This window comes from Mirounga leonina, unplaced genomic scaffold, assembly GCF_011800145.1.
Source record: "Mirounga leonina isolate KUSES-001 unplaced genomic scaffold, KU_Mleo_1.0 Mir_94, whole genome shotgun sequence".
Taxonomy (NCBI): Eukaryota; Metazoa; Chordata; class Mammalia; order Carnivora; family Phocidae; genus Mirounga; species Mirounga leonina.
Genome location: NW_023270855.1, coordinates 5878522 through 5902980, shown reverse-complemented (window position 1 = coordinate 5902980; position 24459 = coordinate 5878522). Strand labels below are relative to the sequence as shown.

Genomic DNA, 24459 nt, shown 5'->3' with positions numbered 1-24459 from the left:
GACCATAAATCCCCCAGTCCAAAACCTACATTTTACATATAAGAAAACATATATAAACAGATAAAGAGATTTGACCAGGATCACACAGCCAGTAGGTGGCAGAAATAGAACCCAAAACCATCACGCATGGATCTCAGCCCTGAGCTCATTCACCACAAAATGCTCCTGGAGACCTTATGGGTAAGCTCTGAAATTAGTTACATTCTACTTAGGTGAGAAGTCAAAGACTACCTTTAGAACTTATTAGAAACTGTTTGGGTAGAACAGTTTAAATCACAAGGCCTTCCATAAGACCTAAATTCCCATTTTATAAATCCTTACTTGGAATATAGAAATAATTATTATATAAAACCATTTGGCCTCCATATCCTCAAAAAGGTATTTTTCTAGGAACCCCAACTCTGTTTTCTTTGTGTAACCACAATAAAGATACTTTTTTCACAGAACTATTAATGGAATGTTTCCACTCCATAACATTTTTACAAGATAAAAGGAATCATAAACCAAGCTGCCCCTGGCAGCCCCACCCAAGCAATAAAGCCTGGACCTGGGGTTCCCAAACCTGGCCAGTCTTTAGAATCACCTGGAGAGGTGTTTAAGAATACCGATTCCTCCTCCCCTCAACTAGGACTGATTAAGTATTTCTGGGAGGGAAGCTGGGAAGCCCAGGAATCTCTATTTTTAAGTAGACAGGATGACTGCCAGGTAGACAAAACACTGGCCAAAAATAACGTGAATTTCAACAGAATATTCAGCAGCTATAGCTTTATTGTCCAACTAATCCACTCTGTTTTTAGTCAAAGCATGGCACAATGTATTTTTACTGACCAGAATTATATTACTATGCACTAGGATTTTTTTCTTAATGTCACAGTAATTTTCTGCCCTGTATCCATTATATACCTCGTATTTTATTCTGAGCTAATTTCTACAGTTGGATTTATCCTAGAAAGAATTTTTTTTAAGATTTTATTTATTTATTTATTTGACAAAGAGACAGCACAAGTAGGCAGAGAGGCAGGCAGAGGGAGAGGGAGAAGGAGGCTCCCCGCCAAGCAGGGAGCCTGATGCGGGGACTCGATCCCAGGACCCTGGGATCATGACCCGAGCCAAAGGCAGCCCCTTAACCAACTGAGCCATCCAGGTGCCCTAGAAAGAACTTTTCAATCATCTTGTAATCTAAATATTAAAGAGAACAACAAATGGTTTAAACAAAGAATGTATACTTTAAAAAGCTGAATCATGTGATTAAAAAAAATCAAAATTTGCTCTGCCTCTAAATTAGGCTTAGAAAGAATTAATACAATAGTGCTAGTTACTTTTTAATAAAAATTCAAGAATTTTCACTTTTAATGTCCCCTCTCATAATTAGGGTGTTTACACAGAAATAAATCATATAACAGAAATCACTAGTATATCATTTTATTATCAGGATTAATCATGATAGAAGTAACAAAATTCATACCTTGCATACACATGACCTCCTCACAATAATCTTGTGCTATTCAAAGTGCCCCCTCAAATGGCCAGTTCAGGCCCACATGCAGAAGCCAACATTTTTGTTGAGTCCCTGCCACCTCTGACTGGTAGGACAGGCATTTTGAAAGTGATGTGAGGTCTGAGATACAGTTGTACCTGAAGTGGCAGGTGTCCCTGAGATTTTTCAAGGACAATTCATGATGCAGGGAGAACATAGTTGTCACTGATAAGCTTTTAGCAAAAGATTTTCAGGGCATATCAACCAAATAGACATGTCCTGTTTCTAAAAGAGGTATAAATACCAACAGTGATGCTCTGAGCACCAACTAAATAAATCTAGCATTAGTCTTTGGTTGGAATTAATTTTTTTAAAAACATTTTAATGTCCTTGGCTCAAAATCTCACTTGAGAATTTATTTCACCTGTCAGCAATCCCACATTTTTTTTTTTTAAAACTCCTATGTACTCTATTGTCAAAAAAGAAAACGGGAAAACAAGTCTGGCAAGAAATATAAAATTTAACTTAGTGACTGTTTCATTTTTGATAGGCTACTGTCCAAGTCTTAGCAATCCTGTTAATTTACAAGAAAGCAAAGGCATGAAGAAGAATACCTACTCTTCCCCTCAAACAAAATCGTCTGGACCACGCCCTGGGAGAAGCATTCAGGCTGTTATTCTAGTCCAAAGCAATGAGAAATAAAGAAGAATAAAGAACAAAGGAAGTATTTAAGTGTATTCAGTTGTTATTAAAGATGAATTAGAAAGCAAACCAAATAGAACACACCAAAAAGCCAAGAAAAGAAAAAGCAGTTTGAAAACGCTAGCTTTGGGTACTTTTACATCTCCCTAAATAACCTGCTTAGTAATCCAATGACTCCACCCTTCTATTTCTAAATAAAATCACTTAAAGAGTCTCTCAGAGGGCTTGTAGTTCTCCATCACTATTATTTTCTTTCCCACACCAAACTACTCTTTATATAGCTCATTCACTAGTTCACTCAAGTCCTATTCAAAACTAAAATGGAAAGAACGAGTTCAAATGTTAATAACATTTCTTCAGGAAATTTCAGTTCTCCACTTGAATGATATTCCAGTCGGATTATCCAGCCAGTGTACAGATATAATGGTTAAAAAATAAATTCACAAAATCCAGGGTCCTGAGAAAATGCAGCAACATTCTTTATCAGGTTTGAAACCCAAAACTCGGGGCGCTTGGGTGGCGTTAAGCATCTCCCTTCGGCTCAGGTCACGATCCCAGCGTTCTGGGATCGAGCCCCACATCAGGCTCCCTGCTCGGCAGGAAGCCTGCTTCTCCCTCTCCCACTTCCCCTGCTTGTGTTCCCTCTCTCACTGTCTTTGCCTGTCAAATAAATAAAATCTTTAGAAAAATAAAATAAAAAATAAATTAAAAAAAAGAAACCCAAAACTCTCTGACACAACAGTCAACCCCACCCCAATAACAAACTGATACTTCTCACCACCCACAAGGGGCCCTATTACCTCAATCATTCTGCTGTCCACAGGCAGGGTGGTGCTGACCATGTGGACATTAGGTGTGGATGTCGACCTCTGCCTCTGGGAGAGGGAACCTTCAGAGGAAGGGCTGGAGGAGTTGAATGTGAAGGCGTGGGGTGTGGAGTATCTGTGCTGGGAACTAGACAAGGAGGAAAAAGAAAACTCCATGAATGACACTCAGCCCTCCCCACTAGTGAAGTCTTTCAACTATTTACTTCATTAAGATACTCAGGGACAAATCCTACTTGTACTAAAACCTTGGACAAAATGTTCCCTTCTTTCAACAGGCACCACTTAAAAAATTTCTTCTGTCTAGGTGCTTTTGCATGCCAATTTTTAAAAAGGAAAGAATACATGTGCTTGGAATTCACATGAAAACAACAATACATTTTAAGTTGTCTTCTATTTAATAAATCACCTTGACAGAATATACAAAATTTTCAGACCATCTCTAGGAGAGAATAGATTAGCATTTGCCAACCATGCTACCACCAACCAAGCGAGTTGGCACTTGCCCAGACTGATTTAGAGAGCTTGAAGGAAGAGTCTTAGATTTAAGACAGACTATTTGAGCATCTCTGCAAAAAAGCCAGCATTTTAGCCACTATGCACCCTCTCCCCACTTAACCAGCTTTCAAAGTCAGTTAATGTGAATTCAGTTTTCAAGATGCCAATGCGCAACTGTGAAATAATCACTGGCCTCTTCCAGCCAACCCCACTCCCCCATCAACCACAGTGGGAACATGCAGTAAGTATAACATTTTCATTATTTGCTCTACAGATTATTTTGAGTTTTGTTCAGATTCAAGTAACACTATGCATGAATTCAAGGAAAAAAAGGCTAGTTTTTCTAAGAGAAATTGTTCTACTGCCCTGAAAAATTGCCTTCTCAGGTAAGTGCATGTTTAGGCCCTCAGAAGCTTATCTTCTAGTATGAAATTTTCAGAAGCATGTAAAATTTTGGTCAGACTTGCTTTTCAAATTATCAAGAAAAATAAAAGTCATACACAAATGTATATCCAGATATCATTTCAATACAAATTCCTTGTTCTGAGATCTGCTGCCTTTAAAAATTTCCATGGTAGTTTTTAAAAGGTCATTAAATGTTATTCAATTATATATACATTCAAGTCAGATATTTTGACGAAGATGCAGATTTTATTTTAGGTTCCAAATTCATATGTAACACTGAACAAGACAAGTGAACTCAACAAAGCTCTGACTTTAAAGGTGGAGATCAGAATAAAAACAAGTTATGTCCAAACTCACAGGCACATCAGAAAGGATATTCATATTAAAAATCTAATTTGAGGGCGCCTGGGTGACTCAGTCCTTAAGTGTCTGCCTTCGACTCAGGTCATGATCCTGGAGTCCCGGCATCGAGTCCCACATCGGGGGCTCCCTGCTCAGCGGGGAATCTGCTTCTCCTTCTGACTCTCATCCCACTTGTGCTCTCTCTCTCTCAAATAAATAAATAAAATCTTTATGAAAATTTAAAAAATCTAATTCGACTCTTTTTAAAGATCACAGTCTATTAAATACCATGGTTTTTAGCAATGCAAGGCCATAATTAGCATTCCAAAGTTAGGAGTTTTATTTTTATTGGATCATTGTATATAGTTTTGGGACCCTTCCCTTGAGGTACAACTTGCTACCATACGGAGGGAGGCAAAATCTGAAGCTCTTTAAAATGTGATGAGCTATAAAGGGACATGCTATGATAATAGAAGAAAACTGCAGTCACAGTCACTTTCCAAAATGTAAAAGCTACAGGACCACATTTTGCTTTAACACCAGTATTAAGTCCCGCAATAGTAAAGGGTTTACACAGGGAGAGAAGGAAATGCAAAGGAACTCCAGTCTTTTGTATTCAGGCTTTTAATCCCACCCACCCCAATAGAATTTTCCAAAGAAAAGCTGTAAGTAAAAAAATTACCTAACAGGCATCCGAGAAACAGACTCTCGCATCCGACGCATTGTCAAAGAAGGCAGTGCTGGGACCCCACTATCACCAATAGTAGAATTTGGAAACAATCTACATGAAATCAGAGGAAGAATTGCAGTAATTTTACAGGGTCAGACTGCCTTGCCTTGCTACTCTTGCTAACAGCTACTCAAACTAAACATCTTCTAGTCACATTTTGCTCGACCATTTTAGGCTACCCAGAGCAAAAGGGACCACCAACCCAAATGACTGGGTTTGAATGAGTACAGAATGTGAACAATACTGACCTGCCAATGAACATATAGGCTCTAGCGTGCATTTCTAAAAAAAGAATACTGGTCCAGTATCCAGTTTTAACACTATCGCAGGGTACATGATAAGCTAAATCACATAGAACTTTTCTGGAAATATTCTGTCTTGGAAACACACTTATAAAAAGACCGAATATGAAAAATGTCATTCAGCACCAAAAATCATAAATAAAAGTGATTAGCATTAACTGGCATCTTCTTTCAATGAGATGAACACTTGTGCCCAGCAATTTCACAGGTGCTACCTCACTAAATCCTCACGGGAACCCTGCAAGGAGGGTTTTCTTCAGATGAGTGCACCTTTTCTACCCTTTTCTTCAGATGAGTGCACTTGAGGCTCAGCGGTGATTAGTTAGTTAATGGTAACGCCAAGGTTCTCACCCATGTCTGCCGAACTCCAAGCCTGTGCCACTCAGGCTACACAAGCAAAAGCAATGTGACTGCCGGGAAAGCAAAAGAGGCATTCCCATCGTGGTTTAATGACAACACTCCCTTTGTTTTTCTAGGACTCTCAAAAAGGGATAAAATTTTGACTTTTCATACCCCCATTAACAGTTCTTAAAAGGCAATTTGGAACATGTAGTTTCAACTTAAACCTCACTAAACACAAGTATCTTCTGAAGTTTTACATCACTTTAAAACTAATGTTTTCTCCAGTTAGAGGTGAAGAAAATAACACCAACCATGCTTTCTGCCCCTTCTCAATAACAAAGGTCTGTTTAGCATATTTAACAAAATAAAGAGTAGTGTTTACTAGCAACCGAATAGATGATACTGCTGAGAGAGGATAGCCAAGAAAGTCTTTGGTTTTCACATCCTTTTGTTCTTTGCTTTACTGAATCACAGCACATCAATCTCTATTTGACAGATAACAGTCCTATAACCTGCTAGTTTTAGAGAGCTATGCCACACTAAAACTCGCGGGCTTCAGAACTGTCATGTTTCTAAAGGAGATGGTTTCCAGATCATGCTAATTCATTTAATAAGTCTAAAACCCAGACTTGTCAGTCAAATATACAATAAGCACCTTCAAAAGAGTTTATACCTTCCCACCCACTTATATTCTTTGAAATAAGAACAATGCCTTACAAGAGCTGTCTGATATTACTCCAGTCCACACACATAGTAGGTACTTTGGTGCTACAGTGCTCGTGAAATTTGTAGCCACAAGTCTGACAACGAAATCCATTTAGCAGGAACTTCTGACAGATGTCACAGAAGGCAAGCTTCAGGAAGGTCTTCCGTGCCTAGAACAAGAACACAGGTGTAAATTATGTTGAATAAATGAAAGACAACAAAAGACAAAGTAATTTCCGTCTTGGTCTCCAAGAGGTCTTAAAACAGAATGAAGAATCGTACTTCCAACATTTGTAAAATTCATGTATTATCTGTGGCTAATTAAACCTAAACTGCCTTACTGTAAACAATGGCATAATGGCAGTTTTGAACAATCCAACAATATATATGCCTCGTACCTCTGAGAAAGTCCTATTATGCCAGCCAAAGCACCCAACATGCCACAAAAAGAGAAGAACTCTGTAACTTACAAAGTTGTGTGTTGTAAGGGGAACGTGATCCAGGAAATCTACTTGAAGTTCTTCTCCAATCAATGAGGCGGCATCAGTATTCCAATCTAAACGTGCTTTTTTACTGCAGGGGATTTTTAAAAACATAATATAAAAGGGAAATGTTTAAACAAGCTAAGAGTTCAAGGCCAATAAACAACAATGGCTACCATTTATCTCTTACTATATAAACATAAAACTTAATCCCATATAACACTAGCTTATTTAATTCACACAACAAACCTATCAAGTATGCATTATTATCCCATCTTTAAAATGAGAGAATGGGGGCCCTAACAAGGCCACACAGTGAGTGTAAAGGCCTATGTTGGAATCCAGCTCAGCTGGACTCTAAAGCTTGTGCTCTTAGAATAAAGGTTATTTTAAAATAACGAACTACACAACGGGGCTCCTGGATGGCTCAGCCGGTTACGCATCTGGACTCTTGATTTCAGCTCAGGTCATGATCTCGGGATTGTGGGATCCAGCCAAGTCAGTCTCTGTGCTCAGCAGGGAGTCTGCTTGGGATTCTCTCCTTTCGCTCTCCTTCTGCCCCACCCCTCCCTTTCTCTTAAAAAAAAAAGTATTAAAAGAATGAACTATAATGATCTCACGATAAAGTAAATATGTAATACATTGGACTTTGTGATATTAAAATCCTATAAAAATTCTAAAATCCTAAAATTGGGTATAAATATTGCTGTAAAAGCAAAATTTAATCTTCTGCAGCCTACTTCAGTCAGGCAGATACATAAATACAAAAGAATTGCAAATGAAATGCACTTTTCTATTAATAATAGGCTCACATATGTAGAGTTGTTTGCAGGGTCTATAAATATAAGTTGATAGTGGACTTCACTGTCTTAACATTTACCCTGCCACCATTCTTTCTATGCCTAGACAACACAGAAAAACAGATACAACGAAGTAAAAAGCTTCAAAAAAAAAGAAACTCCTTTCTCATGTCTTGTGTTGTTAGTTCATCAGGCCCACTTCCTGAAGGAAGAATATTCTAAAGTAGGGAGAAAACAACACATATATAGCACAATTCAAACTTCTCCCTTTGCTTACCAGAAGCCTATTCCAGCCATTTTTCTGGTTATCCAATAGCAAATAATCCATTCCTTAATATAATTCCCTATACAAGGACTCCAAAGTACTATTTTACCCTAAAGAAAGGGGGGGGGGGCAGCCCTATGTTCTCATCAGTCTTCAGGTGCTATCTGTCCAAGAGAAAAGCGACGGTAGCTCTAAACCAATGTGGCCTTAGATGAGAGTGGACAAGCCCCTCACTGTCCCAGAATCCCTCTAGTCCTTAAGGAGCACTACAGATTAGCTTGAGACCAACCTGGGGCCTACATTCAGATAAAGCTGACATCTGCTTCAAAGATCTGCACTTCAAAAAACTGCCTCCTAAGCTGAGAGGAAGAGCATAGTGGAATTTAAGATGGCCCTTTTGAGTTGACTCATTCCCTAGGCTATTCTCTCAAACTGTGGAACTCCTTGAAACAGAAAAGATGTAAGCTGAAGATCAGTAACAGAACTAGCATTTTCCAAGAAGAAAGTAAAGATTACTTCCCCCAAATTGGGGGGGATAATAATAGATAATGGATAAGTATGGAAGCTATGGGTTATTACTCCTAGCCTTTGATCGGATACCTCTATCTTGCCACCACCATTAGAAAGAAGATTAACTATGGATCTTCCTTGAAGCAGAAAATCTCCTGCATCTTTTAGTCCTATGTCTGCCCAACTGCAGGGATTCAATAAACATTAACTGTATAAAAAATGAATAAATAAGGGGTGTCTGGCTGGCTCAGTCAGAAGAACATGTAACTCTAGATCTCAGGGTCCTGAGTTCAAGGCCCCACACTGAGTGTAGAGATTACTTAAATAAAAACTTAAAAAAAAAAAATGAATGAATTACAAAAGAGTTAATCTCTTGAGGATAAGATTCTTTAACTATAAAAATGCAAACATTTTCTGAGTACCCATTCTTCCACTGCATTCCAGGAAACACAAAAATTTTTGCTCTCAAGAAACACATCACCTGACACTACCGTTTCCATCTATGGAACACTATCAACACCTAATATGTATTCCTTTTTCAATGCAATGTTCAAGCAATAATTTCAAGTTCTTAGTATTTTATTTTTCTGAGTTGTCTATGAACAAGGGCATATAAACACATAATATTCTATAGGAAGCTAGTATACTTTTTAAGAAATGGGAACTGTTATTATTTGAAGCCATCAGCTCCTTACTAGTATGAAAAAGGAGCTGACTTTTGAGCTCTTACCCTTTATGTTCATGGAGAAGTCTGAACACGGCACAGCACTCCGGCTGTAGGCCCCTCACCTTGAGCGCTTTCATAAGGCAATCATGCAAGCTCATTCCATTCCGCACATTGACCTATAAACAAAAGACCATCTTTAGAACCAACAAAGGCTGCACATCCCTTAGTGAGCACAGAAATAAATGCATCATTCTGTAGGGATATATGTAGATTTATGACAGCATTGTCTGTAATGGTAAATACATACACATGCAGGAAATACCTGGAATGTCCAGCAATAGGTGAGTGCTTGAATAAAGCCTAGAGTATCTTTATATGTCACTGCCACTACTATATTATTTATAATGACCTAGAGAGAGGGGTATCCATGATATGTTAATTGTGGGAAAATATTTTTCACAATAACAGAGTCAGATTATTCAAAGGGTGGGAAACCCATGTATGTTTATATATGTTGCATGAGTGTGAAAAGATACGCCTCTAGCTATTAACATGAGGGGAGTGGCTGAGAGAGATAAAATGATCAAACTTCTCTTGACACAGCTCTAATTTGTTTAACTCGCTGAAATGTACATGCAAGCATGAACATCCACCAGAAAGGAAAATAAACCAATCTGTTCTATAAGCAAACAAGAGTTTTTCTGGCCAAAATTTGTATTTCAACCTGTTTTCAACAAAATGGTTTATCCTCCTAAGAAAAATTCCATTTCATATACACTTCACACCTGTAAGGGCAAGCAAGAAGAGGAAACAGAGCTCCTGTCCTGCTACAAAGACAAACACCACGAGTTTAAATAAATGCGCACACCATTCCAGGTAGCCTTAGTTTATGTCCCTCCACATTCTCCTGTACCCAATCCTCAAAAGCTAGGCAGGCACTCAGAGGCCTAGTAGAAGTGTGAATACTCGGGATGCTAATAATGGCAGCTATATAAAAAGACCTCGGGGCACCTGGGTGGCTCAGTCATTGGGCGTCTGCCTTTGGCTCGGGTCATGATCCCAGGTTCCTGGGATCGAGCCCCACATCGGGCTCCCTGCTCAGCGGGAAGCCTGCTTCTCCCTCTCCCACTCCCCCCTGCTTGTGGTTCCCTCTCTCACTGTGTCTCTCTGTCAAATAAATGAATAAAGTCTTAAAAAAAAAATCTTTAAAAAAAAAAGACCTTAAACTAATGATGTAATGTATGGTTAACATAAGAAAAAAAAGAAAAAAAAACCTTAAGAGTTTTGATAAAGGCCCCATATATTTTGTTTTTATTTTATTTTTTAGAGAGAGTCGCACACAACAGGGGGTAGAGGAGAGGGAGGGAGGGGCAGAGGGAGAGAGAGAATCCCAAGCAAGCTCCACACTCAGCACTGAGCCCAACACAGGGCTCAATCGCACAACCCCGAGATCATGACCTGAACCAAAATCAGGAGTCGGATGCTCAACCAACCAAACCACCCAGGCACCCCCCATACATTTTGTTTTCAAAGCCAATAAAGTTAATTAAAAGTGAGGCAACTAGAGTCAGATTGGCCAGTAAGGAGAACAGAATGTAGATCTGCGGGGTTTCTGCAGTGCTCTCAGTGGAGTTCCTGTGTTCAGTGAAAGTGTGAGAGCGGACAGTGGCCGACCCAGTCCCTTCCCAGAGGAAGGTGAGTGTGTGCTTGGATCTATTTGAAAAGTCTGAAGTATTTATTTAAAATGTTCCATAGCAAGTTTATTTTAGAATTCTTGAAGCAGTTATGCCCTTAGAAAGATCCACTAACTTCTAGCTTTTCAGAAACAAAACTAAGTGAAAGTGAGATATACTGATCTGAACTATGAAGACAAGACACCAAGAATGAGGACAATGAAGAGTAAAACACACACTAACAATCATTACTTGCATCAAATACTGTGTAATGGGGCTCTGAAAAATATAAAGTGCTATCTGCTCTATCATTAACCTTCATTAAAAGTTACAGACTCAGGAACGTGGGTGGCTCAGTCAGTTATGCGTCTGCCTTTGGCTCAGGGTCATGATCCCAGGGTCCTGCGACTGAGTCCCACGTCGGGCTCCCTGCCCAGCAGGGAGTCTGCTTCTCCCTCTGCGCCCCGCCCCACCCCCGCTCATGCTTGCTCTAATAAATGAATAAAATCTTTTAAAAATAAATAAATAAATAAATAAAAGACATATAGCCTCTAAGAGCTAGACAGTTTAAATATTCTCTAATCCAGTGGGGTTCCCAAATGTGACTGGCATTAGAATCAGCCAAGGAGCTTTTGTAAATATAGATTCCCAGCCTCCCCACTCCAACACATCCAAGGATTCTGATTCACTTGATCTTGAATTAAGCCCAGGAATCTGTATTTTAACCCATGTCAGGTGATTTCTAATGGTAAATTAATGGTCCTCAGCTACGGTCCAATCACCCATCCAGTAAACAGGCAGCGACAGACACACACACGTACAAAATGACAAGAAAGAGGTTGTTTGTTTTCCAATCAACTACCAAGTATACTTCTACAATTAATTAAATCATATATGTATCCTTTCAGTCATTCTCCTCTCTACAACTCCCCATGGATACATGTTGAAATTAGTTAAGTCTGACTAATTTCTGGAGCCCACTAAGTGATTATGAGAGTCATTCTGGGTTCCAAGCAGTGAAACAACCTGGGGATGATTAGAAACTGCTGACTCATCATGCTGACCACCAGCAAGTGACTCCTTCCAGTGGTCCCCTAAAGATGGGTGCCTGCTGAAAGAAGACGGTTCTTCCAGAGAGTGATGGTCCATCTCTGGTCAAAGAATTAGGAGAAACTAACTTTCTCTGCTAGAGCCTTCTCATAAGCTGTATGAGAATCAAGCTTCCAAATCACTGGTTTCCAAACACCAGCTGTGCTAAACCGAAAGCTGTCAGGGGCTACACAGATGTAGAAAAAACTCAATCATAGCTACCACTTTCTTATAAACTAGCTACTGTATTCAGCATGCGCCTCATTTCATTAAGGTCAGGAAACAGAGGCTCAAAATATTATGTAACTTGTCTAGATGATACAGCTAATAAAAGGCAATACAGGGATTTAAATTGGGGCCTGGCTGTCTTAAAGGCCCATACACTTAATCATTATGCCAAACTAAGTTTCCCAGTTTTCAGGCAATCTGGTAGTAGAGAATAGGGAAGACCGGCACGGTAACACCCTGAAGCAGTACTATATGGTCTTCAGCTTCCCATTACATTCACACTCCCCATCTGGGTTCTCCATTTAAGGTTAGAAAGAAAATTAATGAGCAATAGTAGGTAAAAATCATCTTGCAAATGAAAGGCCACTGTTGAAATATAAGGAGGTTATTACTATTTATTTTGCCAGCCATTAAACTTTTATTTTTAGGAAGGGGAACAAAAATAAATTTACTCAAACTATTTAAATACCTTTTGAGTTTTGCCTTCAGTTCAAAACGTACATAAATGTACAATACTGTAACTGGGAGGCTCCTGAAGTTCACAAAAGAAGTACAACGGAATTTATTAGTAAACTGGGGAGAGGAGAGCAGAACTGTCAGAAACAAACAGAAAATTCTGGACCGAGCTTCCTAACCTCAGAACTTTGTCTCACATAGGTACACAGAAAAAAAGACAATGCACTGATTTTACTCAAAAATGGGGGTGGGAAAGGAGGAGGTGTGGAAGTTTTGAACTAAAGGTTTTTTCCAAATGTTCCACCAAGCAAAATTAGCACAACTTCACTTTCCTGTTTTAACCAGGTAGGGTTTTTTCCACCCAGAATAGTAAGAAACTGTTTTGAGCAGTAATTTCTTGGAAAAGTTGGGATTCTATGTCAGAAAACTGAGAGGCAGTTTCTAAGTTGCTGTACTTTCTAAGCTACCTTCAGCTTTGCCTGGGGCCTACAAAATTTACCAAAATAATTTTTTCTAGGTAATTTTATTTTCTTCTATATATGTGACTGTAATGTCCAAAAAATTTAGTAAGCATTTTAATATCCATAACACATACATACATAAAAATCAGCTGGAAAGGTCTAAGGGAGCGTCAAAAGAAAAGTCTTTTCAAGAAACCCCCCCAACACGGGGCGCCTGGGTGGCTCAGTCGTTAAGCGTCTGCCTTCGGCTCAGGTCATAATTCCGGGGTCCTGGGATCGAGCCCCGCATCGGGCTCCCTGCTCGGCAGGAAGCCTGCTTCTCCCTCTCCACTCCCCCTGCTTGTGTTCCCCTCTCTCGCTGTGTCTCTCTCTGTCAAATAAATAAAATCTTTAAAAAAAAAGAAACCCCCCCACAAAAACATACTATTTGTTTGAATGAAGTGGCAGAAGATATTCCAGGCAAGAGTAATAATAAAAGGAAGGCCAAGGAGTGGGAGGAAAGTAGGGGAGGGGATGTGGAAGGAACACAGCAATATAAAGTAATAAAATCTACAACTGGAAAGCCAATTAATAAAGACACTAAGTGACAGTGAAGATTTTGCCCATCTTCAAGGTGAGTAAAATTATCCAAAATGCTTTTTTATAGGCAGATGGACCGCGAAATTTTCTGAAAGGAAACATTTACATACCACTGTTCTTTGCTTGTTTGGCAAGAAAACACGGATAGTGTTGCTTGTCTTAGACGAGTCCGTAAGTTTGCCATCATCTGATGCCCGACGCTGAAAGCCAAACGGCTGAACTATTGTAGGGGAGATGCAGCTGGGGCCGTCAAACACTGTGTCTTTGAATCCAAAACCGTTGCTGATCGTCTTCCAGGCCCCCTGTATGTGCTCCATTGATGCAGCTTACACAATACTTAAACCTAATTAAGATTTAAAAAAAAAAAAAAAAACACAATTCTAGAACAAAAGGAACTAACTCAACAACACAGTATCTACTTAGAAAATAGTAGTATGTGGACTTTCTCTTAAGTGACACCTTCTGCTTAAATAAATCAGAAAACTTCTATATTAGTCTATTTCCATAAAATATTTCATAGACAACTAAAAAATGAGCAAAATCAGGGCTAGAGATCAAAAGACTCATCAAGGGTTATACCACCAGTTAAAAGCCAACCTGGACCATGGGCCCAGGTCTCCTGGCTTCTAATATTTTTTTAAATTACATTTCTCTTCTTCTTTAGTTATTGTATATTAAGTGCAAGTGACTACCCTTGGGTATCAGTAACATGTAAGTACTATGAGAAGTGAAATTTTAAAAAAGAACTGTAAAAGTCATAATTTTCTGCCTTAAAGGAAGGAAATTAGTATTTCTAGGATGTGTATTAGACACTTGATATATAAATGATCTCAATGTGTATAAGGATCTCAAAGCCTTTAAATCCCATCCTCCATTTACCCTTTAAACAAATGAGGCACAGAAAAATCACACTACTTGCCCCAAAATACCCAAATGATAGGTAAAATAACCAGATTCCATGGATGTTTAAATTTAAAGTTCATGAACTTTCCACCATAACATTCACAGTTCAGTTTTGGTACAAAAACGAACTTATAAACAGGAGCAAGCAGAGATAGTCACCTAACCAAAAATAACCAAATGTTTTAAGTAGGCAACAAGAAAACTGCAATAGAAATCTACAGACAGTCACAGAATGACGATAAAGTTAGATACTGTGCAGTTTGGACACACCATGCCCTGGGATTGACTGGGAGTCAGCAATCATGCAGAAGTGAGGTTTATCTCCTTCTTTAGAAAATGGTGATGTTGACAGGGAATCCCATCCTTCTCACACCTTCTTCCCTTAGAAACTTACTTGGTCTTATTATTAATAATACCTACCATCTACTAAGTGCCTACTATTATGAGGAAGTATATACTGCATACATCCCATTCATATTATCCAACCTAATCCTTAGAGAAATATTCTAGGTAGGACTTACATCCCCATTTTGCAGCTGAGAAAATTTAAAGACTGACCTAGTAATTCAATTGCACTCTTTAGGAATTTATCCTACACAAGTATAAGGCAAGTGTATAAAGATATATACAAATGAGCACAGAGAAAAAAAGAGAGAGGGGGGCAAACCAAGAAACAGACCCTTAACTACAGAGAATAAACTGATGGCTACCAGAGGGGAGGTGGGTAGGGGGATGAGTTAATTAGGTGATGGGGATTAAGGAGTGCACTTGTGATGAGCACTGGGTGATGTATGTATGTGCTTAACCATTAAATTGTACACCTGAAACTAGTATTACACTGAATGTTAACTGGAATTCAAATAAAAACTTAAAAAAGAGAAAAGATATATGTACAAGCATCTTCGTTATAGCATTATTCATAGCCTTAAAAACTGGGAAAGACCAATACCTAACAGGGAACTAAACATAATGTTAATATCTATGTGGTAAATGAAGTAATCTGTATGTGCAGATGGAGAAAAGCCATCTAAGACAAAAAATGAAAAATATAGTTTGAACCTCTTTTTATATTAGTCTAGAAAGAGGAAAATCTAGAATCATAAAGAGGTGAGAAAATCTAGAATAATAAAGTATTAACAGTGATTATTTCAGCAGGATTGTGAGGAATTTTTACTTCCTATATATTATCTATCTACTTTTTGGTTTTTTGTGTTTTACTATTACAACTAAATTTCTATGAAGCCTATTGTATTTGTGTAAGGGGGAGAGGCAGGACAAGACATCACAGCCTTCAAGTGGCAGGGCCATGACACACTGCCTTCCCCTCTGGCACCTAAACCTGAGCCCCTTCACACTCCTAATTCTAACCCTTCACTACCATAAGGTCACTTCTTAGGGGCACCCACAGCTCTTTTCCCTAGATCTTTTTTCCCAACTAAAAAAGGAAGAGATGAAGAAGTTTAGAACCAGATGAGAGAAAAAGATGAGGAAAGAGGGTTCATCTGAGCATCTCACTAGCCTGAAATGATATGGTTCCCTTGATCTAGAAATACAGAGCAACCAGAGCAATCTTAAAGATGCAACTCAACATATCCCTCCCCTATTTGAGATTCAGAATATAAGCCAAACTCCTTCTTTCTGAACAAACATGTCAAGCTTAAAGTCACAGGACTTTTGAATTTCTTCTTCCCTCCACCTGGAAGGCTGACACCTTCAGACACAAACAAGCTGACCTTTTCACATCAACTCTGCAGAAACTCTGCAGTCCAGAAAGAGTGGCACGATATGTTCACAGTGCTGAAAGAAAAGAAAACTACAACGAAGAATACTCAACCCAGCATGGTTATCACTCACAACTGAAGAAGAGTTTCCTAGACAAACAAAAGTTAGAGTTCATCACCACTAAACTGGCCTTACAAGAAATGTTAAAGGGACTTCTTTAAGTGGAAAAAAATAGGCTGGTAAGAAAATTACGAAAGAAAAAAAGTTTCACTGCTAAAATCAAACATATAGGGGAGCCTGAGTGGCTCAGTTAAGAGTCTGCCTTCGGCTCAGGTCATGATCCCAGGGTCCTGGGATCGAGCCCTGTATCAAGCTCCCTGCTCAGTGGAGAAACCTGCTTTTCCCTCCCCCATCCCCCCTGCTTGTGCTCTCCCTCTCTCTCTGTCAAAAAAAAAAAAAAAAAAGCAAACATATAGTAAAGAGATCAATCACTTATAAAGCTAGTATGAAGGCTAAAAGACAAAAATAATAAAATCAATCATGTCTACAATAATTACTTAAGGGATACACAAAAGATGTAAAATGTGACCTCATATACATAAAACATGGAGGGAGGGGGGTGCCTGGGTGGCACAGTTGGTTAACCGTCTAACTCTTGGTTTCAGCTCAATCCTGATCTCAGGGTTGTGAGAGACTGAGCCCTGTGTTGGGCTCTGTGCTTAGCACAGAGTCTGCTTGAGATTCTCTTCCCCTCTCCCTTTGCCCTTCCTGCTCGTTCTCGTTCTCTTTCTCACACACACAAATTAAAAAAAAAAAAAAAAACATGGAGGGAGTAAAAATGTAGTGTTTTTAGAATATACGAACTTAAGTGACCATCAACTTAAAATAGACTGCTATATACATAAGACATTATATATGAACCTTATGGTAACCACAAGCCAAAAACCTGTAATAGACACAAAAAAAAATTAAGAGAAAGGGACTCAAGCGTAACACTAAAAAAGTCACCAAAACACAAGGAAAGAAAGAAAAGGAAAAGGGAACAGAGAACTACAAAACAACAAGAAAAGAATTAACAAAATGGCAATAAGTATACACCTATACCACAATAATTATTTTAAATGTAAATGACCTAAACACTAATCAAAAGACATAGGGTGAATGAATGAATGGATTAAAAAAAACAAAACCCGGGGCGCCTGGGTGGCTCAGTCAGTTAAGCGGCTGCCTTCGGCTCAGGTCATGATCCCAGAGTCCTGGGATCAAGCCCCCAGTTGGGCTCCCTGCTCAGCAGGGAGTCTGCTTCTCCCCTGCCTGCCATTCCCCCTGCTTGTGCCCTCTCCCTCCCCCTCTCTCTGTGTCAAATAAATATTTAAAAAAAAAACCCAACTATATGATGCCTATTAGACTCACTTCAGACCTAAAGACACATACAGACTGAACGTGAATGGATAAAAAAAGGTATTTTGTGCAAATGGAAATTAAAAAAAAAAATGGGGCAGCAACACCTGTATCTGACAAAAAGACTTTAAAACAAAAGACTGTAACAAGACAAAGAAGGGCATTACATGATGATAGAGGGATCAATCCAACAAGAAGATAAAACAACTGTAAATATCGATGCACTCAACATAGGAGTACCTAAATATATAAAGCAAATATTAAGCATAAAGAAAGACGTTGGCAGGAGCACCTGGCTAGCTCAGTCAGTAGAGCATGTGACTCTTTATTTCAAGGTCATGAGTTCAAACCCCATGTTGGGCATAGAGAGGAAGGACGGAAGGACAGAAGGAAATTAACTGACAGTAATACAATAATAACAGGAGACTTTAACACCCATTTACATCAATGATAGATCATACAGACCAAAAAATCAGTAAAGAAACGTGGCTTTAAATGACACATTACCAGATGGACTTAACATATATACACACAGAAAATTCCATCCAAAAACAGCAAAGTGTATGTTCTTTTCAAGTGCACATGGAACATTCTCCAGGACAGATCACATGTTAGACCACACAGCCAAGTATCAATAAATTTAAGAAGACTGAAATCTATCAAACATCTTTCCTGACCATGAAGGTATGAAACTAAAAATCAATTACAGGAAAAAACACACAGATGTGGAGGCTACACAATAGGCTACTAAACAACCAATGAGTCAACAAAGAAATCAAAGAGGAAATAAAAAATAACTTAAGACAAATGAAAGCTGAAACCCAATGTTCCAAAATCTATGGGACACAGCAAAAGCAGTTCTAAGAAGGATGTTTATAGCAATACAGGCTTACCTCAAGAAACAAGAAAAATCACAAAGAATCCCACCTTACACCTTAAGAAACTAGAATAAGAAGAATAAAGTCCAAAGTTAGTAAAAGGAAGGAAATAAAGAGCAGAAATACACTGAGACAAAGAAAACAGAAAAGACGTATAAAAGACAATGAAAAATTATACACCAACAAATTTGACAACCTAGAAGAAATGGATAAATTCCTAGAAATACGTTATCTTAGAAAGCCAAATCAGGGGCGCCTGGGTGGCTCAGTCGTTAAGCGTCTGCCTTCGGCTCAGGTCATGATCCCAGGGTCCTGGGATCGAGTCCCACATCAGGCTCTCCGCTCTGCGGGAAGCCTGCTTCTCCCTCTCCCACTCCCCCTGCTTGTGTTCCCCCTCTCTCTGTGTCTCTGTCAAATAAATAAATCTTTAAAAAAAAAAAACTCCTAAAAAAACAAAAGTTCAGGACCCAATGCCTTCACGGGTGAATTCTACCAAACATTTATTTTTAAATTTTTTTTAAGATTTATTTCTCTGAGAGCGTGCGCACATGAGCAGGAGAGGGAGAGAGAATCTAAAGCAGACTCCGTGTTCAGCATGGAGCCTGATGCAGGGCTCAATCTCATGACCCCGAGATCACAACCTGAGCTGAAACCAAGAGTCAGATGCCCAACCGACTGCACCACCCAGGTGCCCCAGATTCTACCAAACATTTAAAGAAGACCTAATACCTATCCTTCTCAAACTATTTCAAAAAACTGAAGTGAAAGGAATGCTTCCAAATTTATTTCATGAGGCCAGCATACTGATACCAAAACTAAAGTCACTACCAAAAAAAAAGATAATTACAGGCTAATATTGCCAATAAACATGGCTACAAAATATTCAATAAAATACTAGCAAACCAAAGTCAACAATATATTAAAAGGATCATTCACCACGATCAAGTGGGATTTATTTCAGGCAGACAAGGATGGTTCAATATCTGCAACTATCTGATACACCACATTAATCAACCAATGATAAAAATCATATGATCATTTCAATAGATGCAGAAAAGGGATTTAACAATTCAACATCCATTATGATTAAAAATAAAAAAAAAAACTCTTAAAGTGGGTACAGAGGAAATATACTGTAACATAATAAAGGCCATATATGACACCCACTCCTGATACTCAACAGTAAAAAGCTGAAAGTTTTTCTTCTAAGATCAGGAACAAGACTAGGATGTCCACTCTAATCACTTTTTATTCAACATTGTACTGCAAGTCCTCGCCACAGCAATCAGACAAGAAATAAAAGGCATCCAAATTGCTAAAGAAGTAAAATTGTCACTATTTGCAAATGACATGATACTATCTATATATAGAAAACCCTAAAGACCACCCAAAAAAAAAAATTTAGAATGAATTCAGTAAAGCAAGCTAGCAGAAAGAGAAATTAGGAAAATAATCCCATTTACAACTGCATTAAAAAGAAAATACCCAGAGGTGCACCTGGGTGGTTCAGTTGGTTGAGCATCCAACTCTTGGTTTTGGCTCAGGTCATGGTTTCAGGGCCATGGGATTGAGCCCTGCATCAGGCTCCATGCTGAGCGATTGTCTCCATGCTCGGAGATTCTCTCCCTCTCTTTCTGCTCATGCGCACCCTAATTCTGTAAATCGTTTTTAAAAATGATTTTAAGAATATAATACCTAGAGGGGCGCCTGGGTGGCTCAGTTGGTTAAGCGACTGCCTTGAGCTCAGGTCATGATCCCAGGGTCCTGGGATTGAGTCCCGCATCGGGCTCCCTGCTCTGCAGGGAGCCTGCTTCTCCCTCTCCCACTCCCCCACTTGTGCTCCTCTCTCGCTGTGTCTCTCTCTGTCAAATAAATAAATAAAAATCTTTAAAAAAAAAAAAAAAGAATATAATACCTAGAAATAAATTTAATCAAGGGGTGAAAGACCTGTACTCTGAAAACTATTAAGACACTGAAGAAAGAAAATGAAGACAATTAATAAATGAAAAAATACACCATGCTCATAGATTGGAAGAATATTGTTAAAATGCCCACATTACCCAAAGCAATCTACAGATTCAGTGCAATTCCTAACAAAGTATCAATAGGATTTTTCACAGAACTAGAACAAATAATCCTACAATTTATATGAAACCACAAAAGATTCCAAATAGCCAAAGCAATCTTGAGAAAGAAAAGGCTGGAAGGATCACAAACCTAGAAGGATCACAATCCTAGATTCCAAACTATACTACAAAGGTATAATAATCAAAACTGTATGGCACTGGCACAACACACACACACACACGCACTCTCTCTCTCTCTCTCTCTCTTTACAATGGAACAGAACAGAACGCCCAGAAATAAACCCACACTTATACTGGCAATTAATCTACAACAAAAGAAGAATATACAATAGTGAAAAGACAGTCTCCTCATAGTGCTGGGAAAACTGGACAGCTATATGCAGAAGAGTGAAGTAACTTTCTTTTACCACATGCACACATACACACAAAAACTCAAATTGGATTAAAGACCTGAATACAAGCCCTGAAACTACAGAACTTCTAAAAGAAAACATATGCAGTAGATTTTTGGACATTGGTCTTAGCAATATTTTTTGGATCTGTCTCCTCAGGCAAGGGCAACAAAAGCAAAAAATAAACAATAGGGTCATATCAAACTAACATGTTTTTGCATAGCCAAGGAAAATACCAACAAAATGAAAAGGCAAACTACTAAATGGGAGAAGATATTTGCAAACAATATATCCAATAGGGGGTCAATATCCAAAATACATAAAGAACTCATGGGGCGCCTGGGCGGCTCAGTCATTGGGCATCTGCCTTAGCCTCGGGTTGTGATCCTGGGATCGAGCCCCACATCCGGCTCCCTGCTCACCAGGAGGCCTGCTTCTCCCTCTCCCACTCCCCCTGCTTGTATTCCCTCTCTGGCTGTCTCTCTAATAAATAAATAAAATCTTAAAAAAAAAAAAAAAAACTCATAGAACTCAACAGCAAAAAAACACCCAAACAATCTGATTAAAAGATGAGCAGAGGACCTGAAGACACTTCTTAAAAAAAAAAAAAAAAAAAAAAAAAGGCAAAAACAAAAAAACACCATACAGCCAATGGACACATGAACAGCCAATGGACACATGAAAAGATGGTCAACATCACTAATCACCAGAGAAACGCAAATCACAACCACAGTGAGATTATCACCTCAAACCTGTCAGAATGGCTGGTGTACATATAAAAAAACCATATATATACACACATATGTGTATATATATATATATAATAGCAAGTGTTGGTGAGACTATGAAGAAAAGAGAACCCTTGTGCACTGTTGGTGGGAATGTAAACTGGTGCAGCCACTATGGAAACAGTATGGAAGTTCCTCAACACAGTAAAATCAGATGATGATCCACATGATCCAGTAATTCCACTTCTGGGCATTTATCCAAAGAAAACAAAAGTGCTAATTTGAAAAGATAAATGCACCCCTATATTCACTGCATTTACAACAGCCAAGATACGAAAGCAACCCAAGTGTCCACCGAAAGATGAAAGGATAAAGAAAATGTGGTGTGGGTACACGCACACGCGCACACACACACACACACACACACGACTACTCAGCCATAAAAAAAAGAGATCTTGCCATTTGTGACAACATGGACGCATGGATGGACCTCAAGGGTATTAGGTTAAATGAAGTAAGTCAGAGAAAGACTAATACTGTACGATTTCACTTAAATATGGAATCTAAAAAACAAAACAAAAACAGAAACAGATTCTATATACAGAAAACAAACTGGTGGTTTCCAGAGGGGAGGGGAGTGGTAGAATGGGCCAAATAGGTGAAGGGCATTAAGAGGTTAAAAACTTCGTTATAAAATAAGTCACAGGAAAGAAAAGTACAACACTAGGAAATATAGTCAATAATATTATATTAACTTTGGTGAGAGGTGGTAACTACACTTACCATGGTAAACATTTTGTAATGTATATAAATGTCCATTCACTGTGCTGTACACCTGAAACTAAAACATTCTTATGTCAGTTACACTTCAATTAAAAATTTAAAAATTTTAAAAATGAAGAATATTTAACCAGACATTTTTATCTACGAAAAACACTATGAAAAGTTATGAAAAATCCTACTTTGTTTTGCCTGAGAAAGCTTTTTTTTTTTTAAAGATTTTATTTATTTGACAGAGAGAGACACAGCGAGAGAGGGAACACAAGCAGGGGGAGTGGGAGAGGGAGAAGCAGGCTTCCCGCTGAGCAGGGAGCCCGATGTGGGCTTGATCCCAGGACCCTGGGATCATGACCTGAGCCGACAGCAGACACTTAACGACTGAGCCACCCAGGCGCCCCCTGGGAAAGCTTTTTAAAAAGAAAACTTCTAAGTTTTACATAGGGAGTATTTTATACACTTTTACATTTAAGGGGCAAAAAAAACTACTGGGTTTCACTGCTAAAATGGTAAACTGTTTTCCATAATGTCAGAATGAGGCCAATGTCACGTTATCTGTCAGCAATAAATTTTTTAAACACTTTAAAGGACTATAAGGGCACCTGGGTGGCTCAGTTGGTTGAGCATCTGACTCTTGATTTTGGCTCGGATCATGATCTTGGGGTCATGGGATCAAGCCCCACATCAGGCTCCTCACTCAGCAGGGAGTCTGCTGGAGATTCTCTCTCTCTGTCCCTCTCCAAAACAAACTTAAGAAAATAAAGGACTATACATGTTGTGTAGTGTCAAAAGTAAACATCAAAAAAAAAAAATTAATTAAAACTGTTCACAATGTATTTCTTGGTATTTATGCAAACTTTTCAACTCTTACATAAAAGTATATTGTTTAAGAGTATTAAGTACACCATTTGAAGATAACTTTGGTAACAAAGAGTTTATATGGAATCTAATTTTAAAAGCTCATTTCTGTCCAATGATAAAAAAAAAAAAAGTTTTTTTAGATAACTCTCTTCATATGGACAAAATAGTAGCTTTTTTTATCACAAAAGTTCCCTGACCTTAAACATTTGTTTGGTGAAACAGCCTGAGCCCTTTTTGTGGTATAACTAAAATAGCACCAATATGGTTTCAAAAAGGGACAGAATCAGTACTTTTTAAAGACTTTTTATTTTTAAGTAATCTCTACACCCAACGTGGGGCTCGAACCCACAACCCCGAGATCAGGAGTCAGATGCTCTACTTACTGAGCCAGCCAGACGCCCCCAAGAATCAGTACCTTAATAGCCAGATTCTTCAGAGAAGAGACTTAAAAAGCTGAAGTCTCTTTCTTTCCTAGAGTGTAACTCAGTACTTTTTTCAAACTATGGGGTATTTTCCTTCAGTTGTCAGGAAATCATTTTGGTGAGTTATGACCAGCTTTCTTCAAAAATAAGATAGAACAGAATGTATCACACATCGTACAGATAAGTATTATTTTGAGAAGTCTTTGATTCAGATACACATACATTATAAAAATGTACATTTTGAGGTGCCTGGCTGGCTCAGCCAGAGGAGCAGGCAATTCCTGACCTCGGGGTCGTGAATTCAAGCCCCACATGGGGTGTAGTGATTACTTTAATCTTTTTTTTTTTTTTAAGTACTGTTTAGTGTGGACCACTAAGTTTGAAAGCCCAGAATCCCTAGACCACCTTACATCGATTTCTCCAAATGCATTAACCCATATAAAATACACCTTCTTACCCTTGAATGATCACTTTTTTAAAGGATCCATATAGTCCTAAAGTGTCTTTCTTATCCCTCCCAATGAACTCTGTGTATGCTAATTCTACCTTACATTTAGAAATAGTCAGCTCTCCTACTTCATGTAATTCTTCCTGTTTTCATATACTTCATTGCTATGTGTACTCAAAAAACTCACTATATTAAATTTTCATTCTTTTCTCAGTTTTAGTTATTTTGTGACTTTATTTATCATTCAAATTTACTGTGAAGTTTTGGCACGTGGCAAAGTACTTTAATGGATATAAACTAATG

General features: G+C 38.5%; 1 protein-coding gene across 8 annotated transcripts in view; it reads right to left on the bottom strand.

Annotated features, from left to right (window-relative positions):
• RAF1 (Raf-1 proto-oncogene, serine/threonine kinase) overlaps nt 1-24459 on the bottom strand; it is a 71539-nt gene that overhangs the window by 15082 nt on the left and 31998 nt on the right. The window contains exons 1-8 of one of the 8 annotated variants that reach the window (XM_034997362.1): nt 22432-22469; nt 13648-13880; nt 9115-9227; nt 6798-6900; nt 6340-6497; nt 4931-5029; nt 2980-3133; nt 2096-2155 (exon numbers count right to left, since the gene is read on the bottom strand). In XM_034997362.1, the coding sequence (XP_034853253.1) occupies nt 2096-2155; nt 2980-3133; nt 4931-5029; nt 6340-6497; nt 6798-6900; nt 9115-9227; nt 13648-13854 (894 nt within the window). In that variant the 5' untranslated portion in view covers nt 13855-13880; nt 22432-22469. Of the gene's footprint in view, nt 1-2095; nt 2156-2979; nt 3134-4930; nt 5030-6339; nt 6498-6797; nt 6901-9114; nt 9228-13647; nt 13881-22431; nt 22470-24459 lie in introns of those variants that run through there. The other 7 variants (XM_034997363.1, XM_034997365.1, XM_034997364.1 and 4 more) reach the window with 7 other exon arrangements.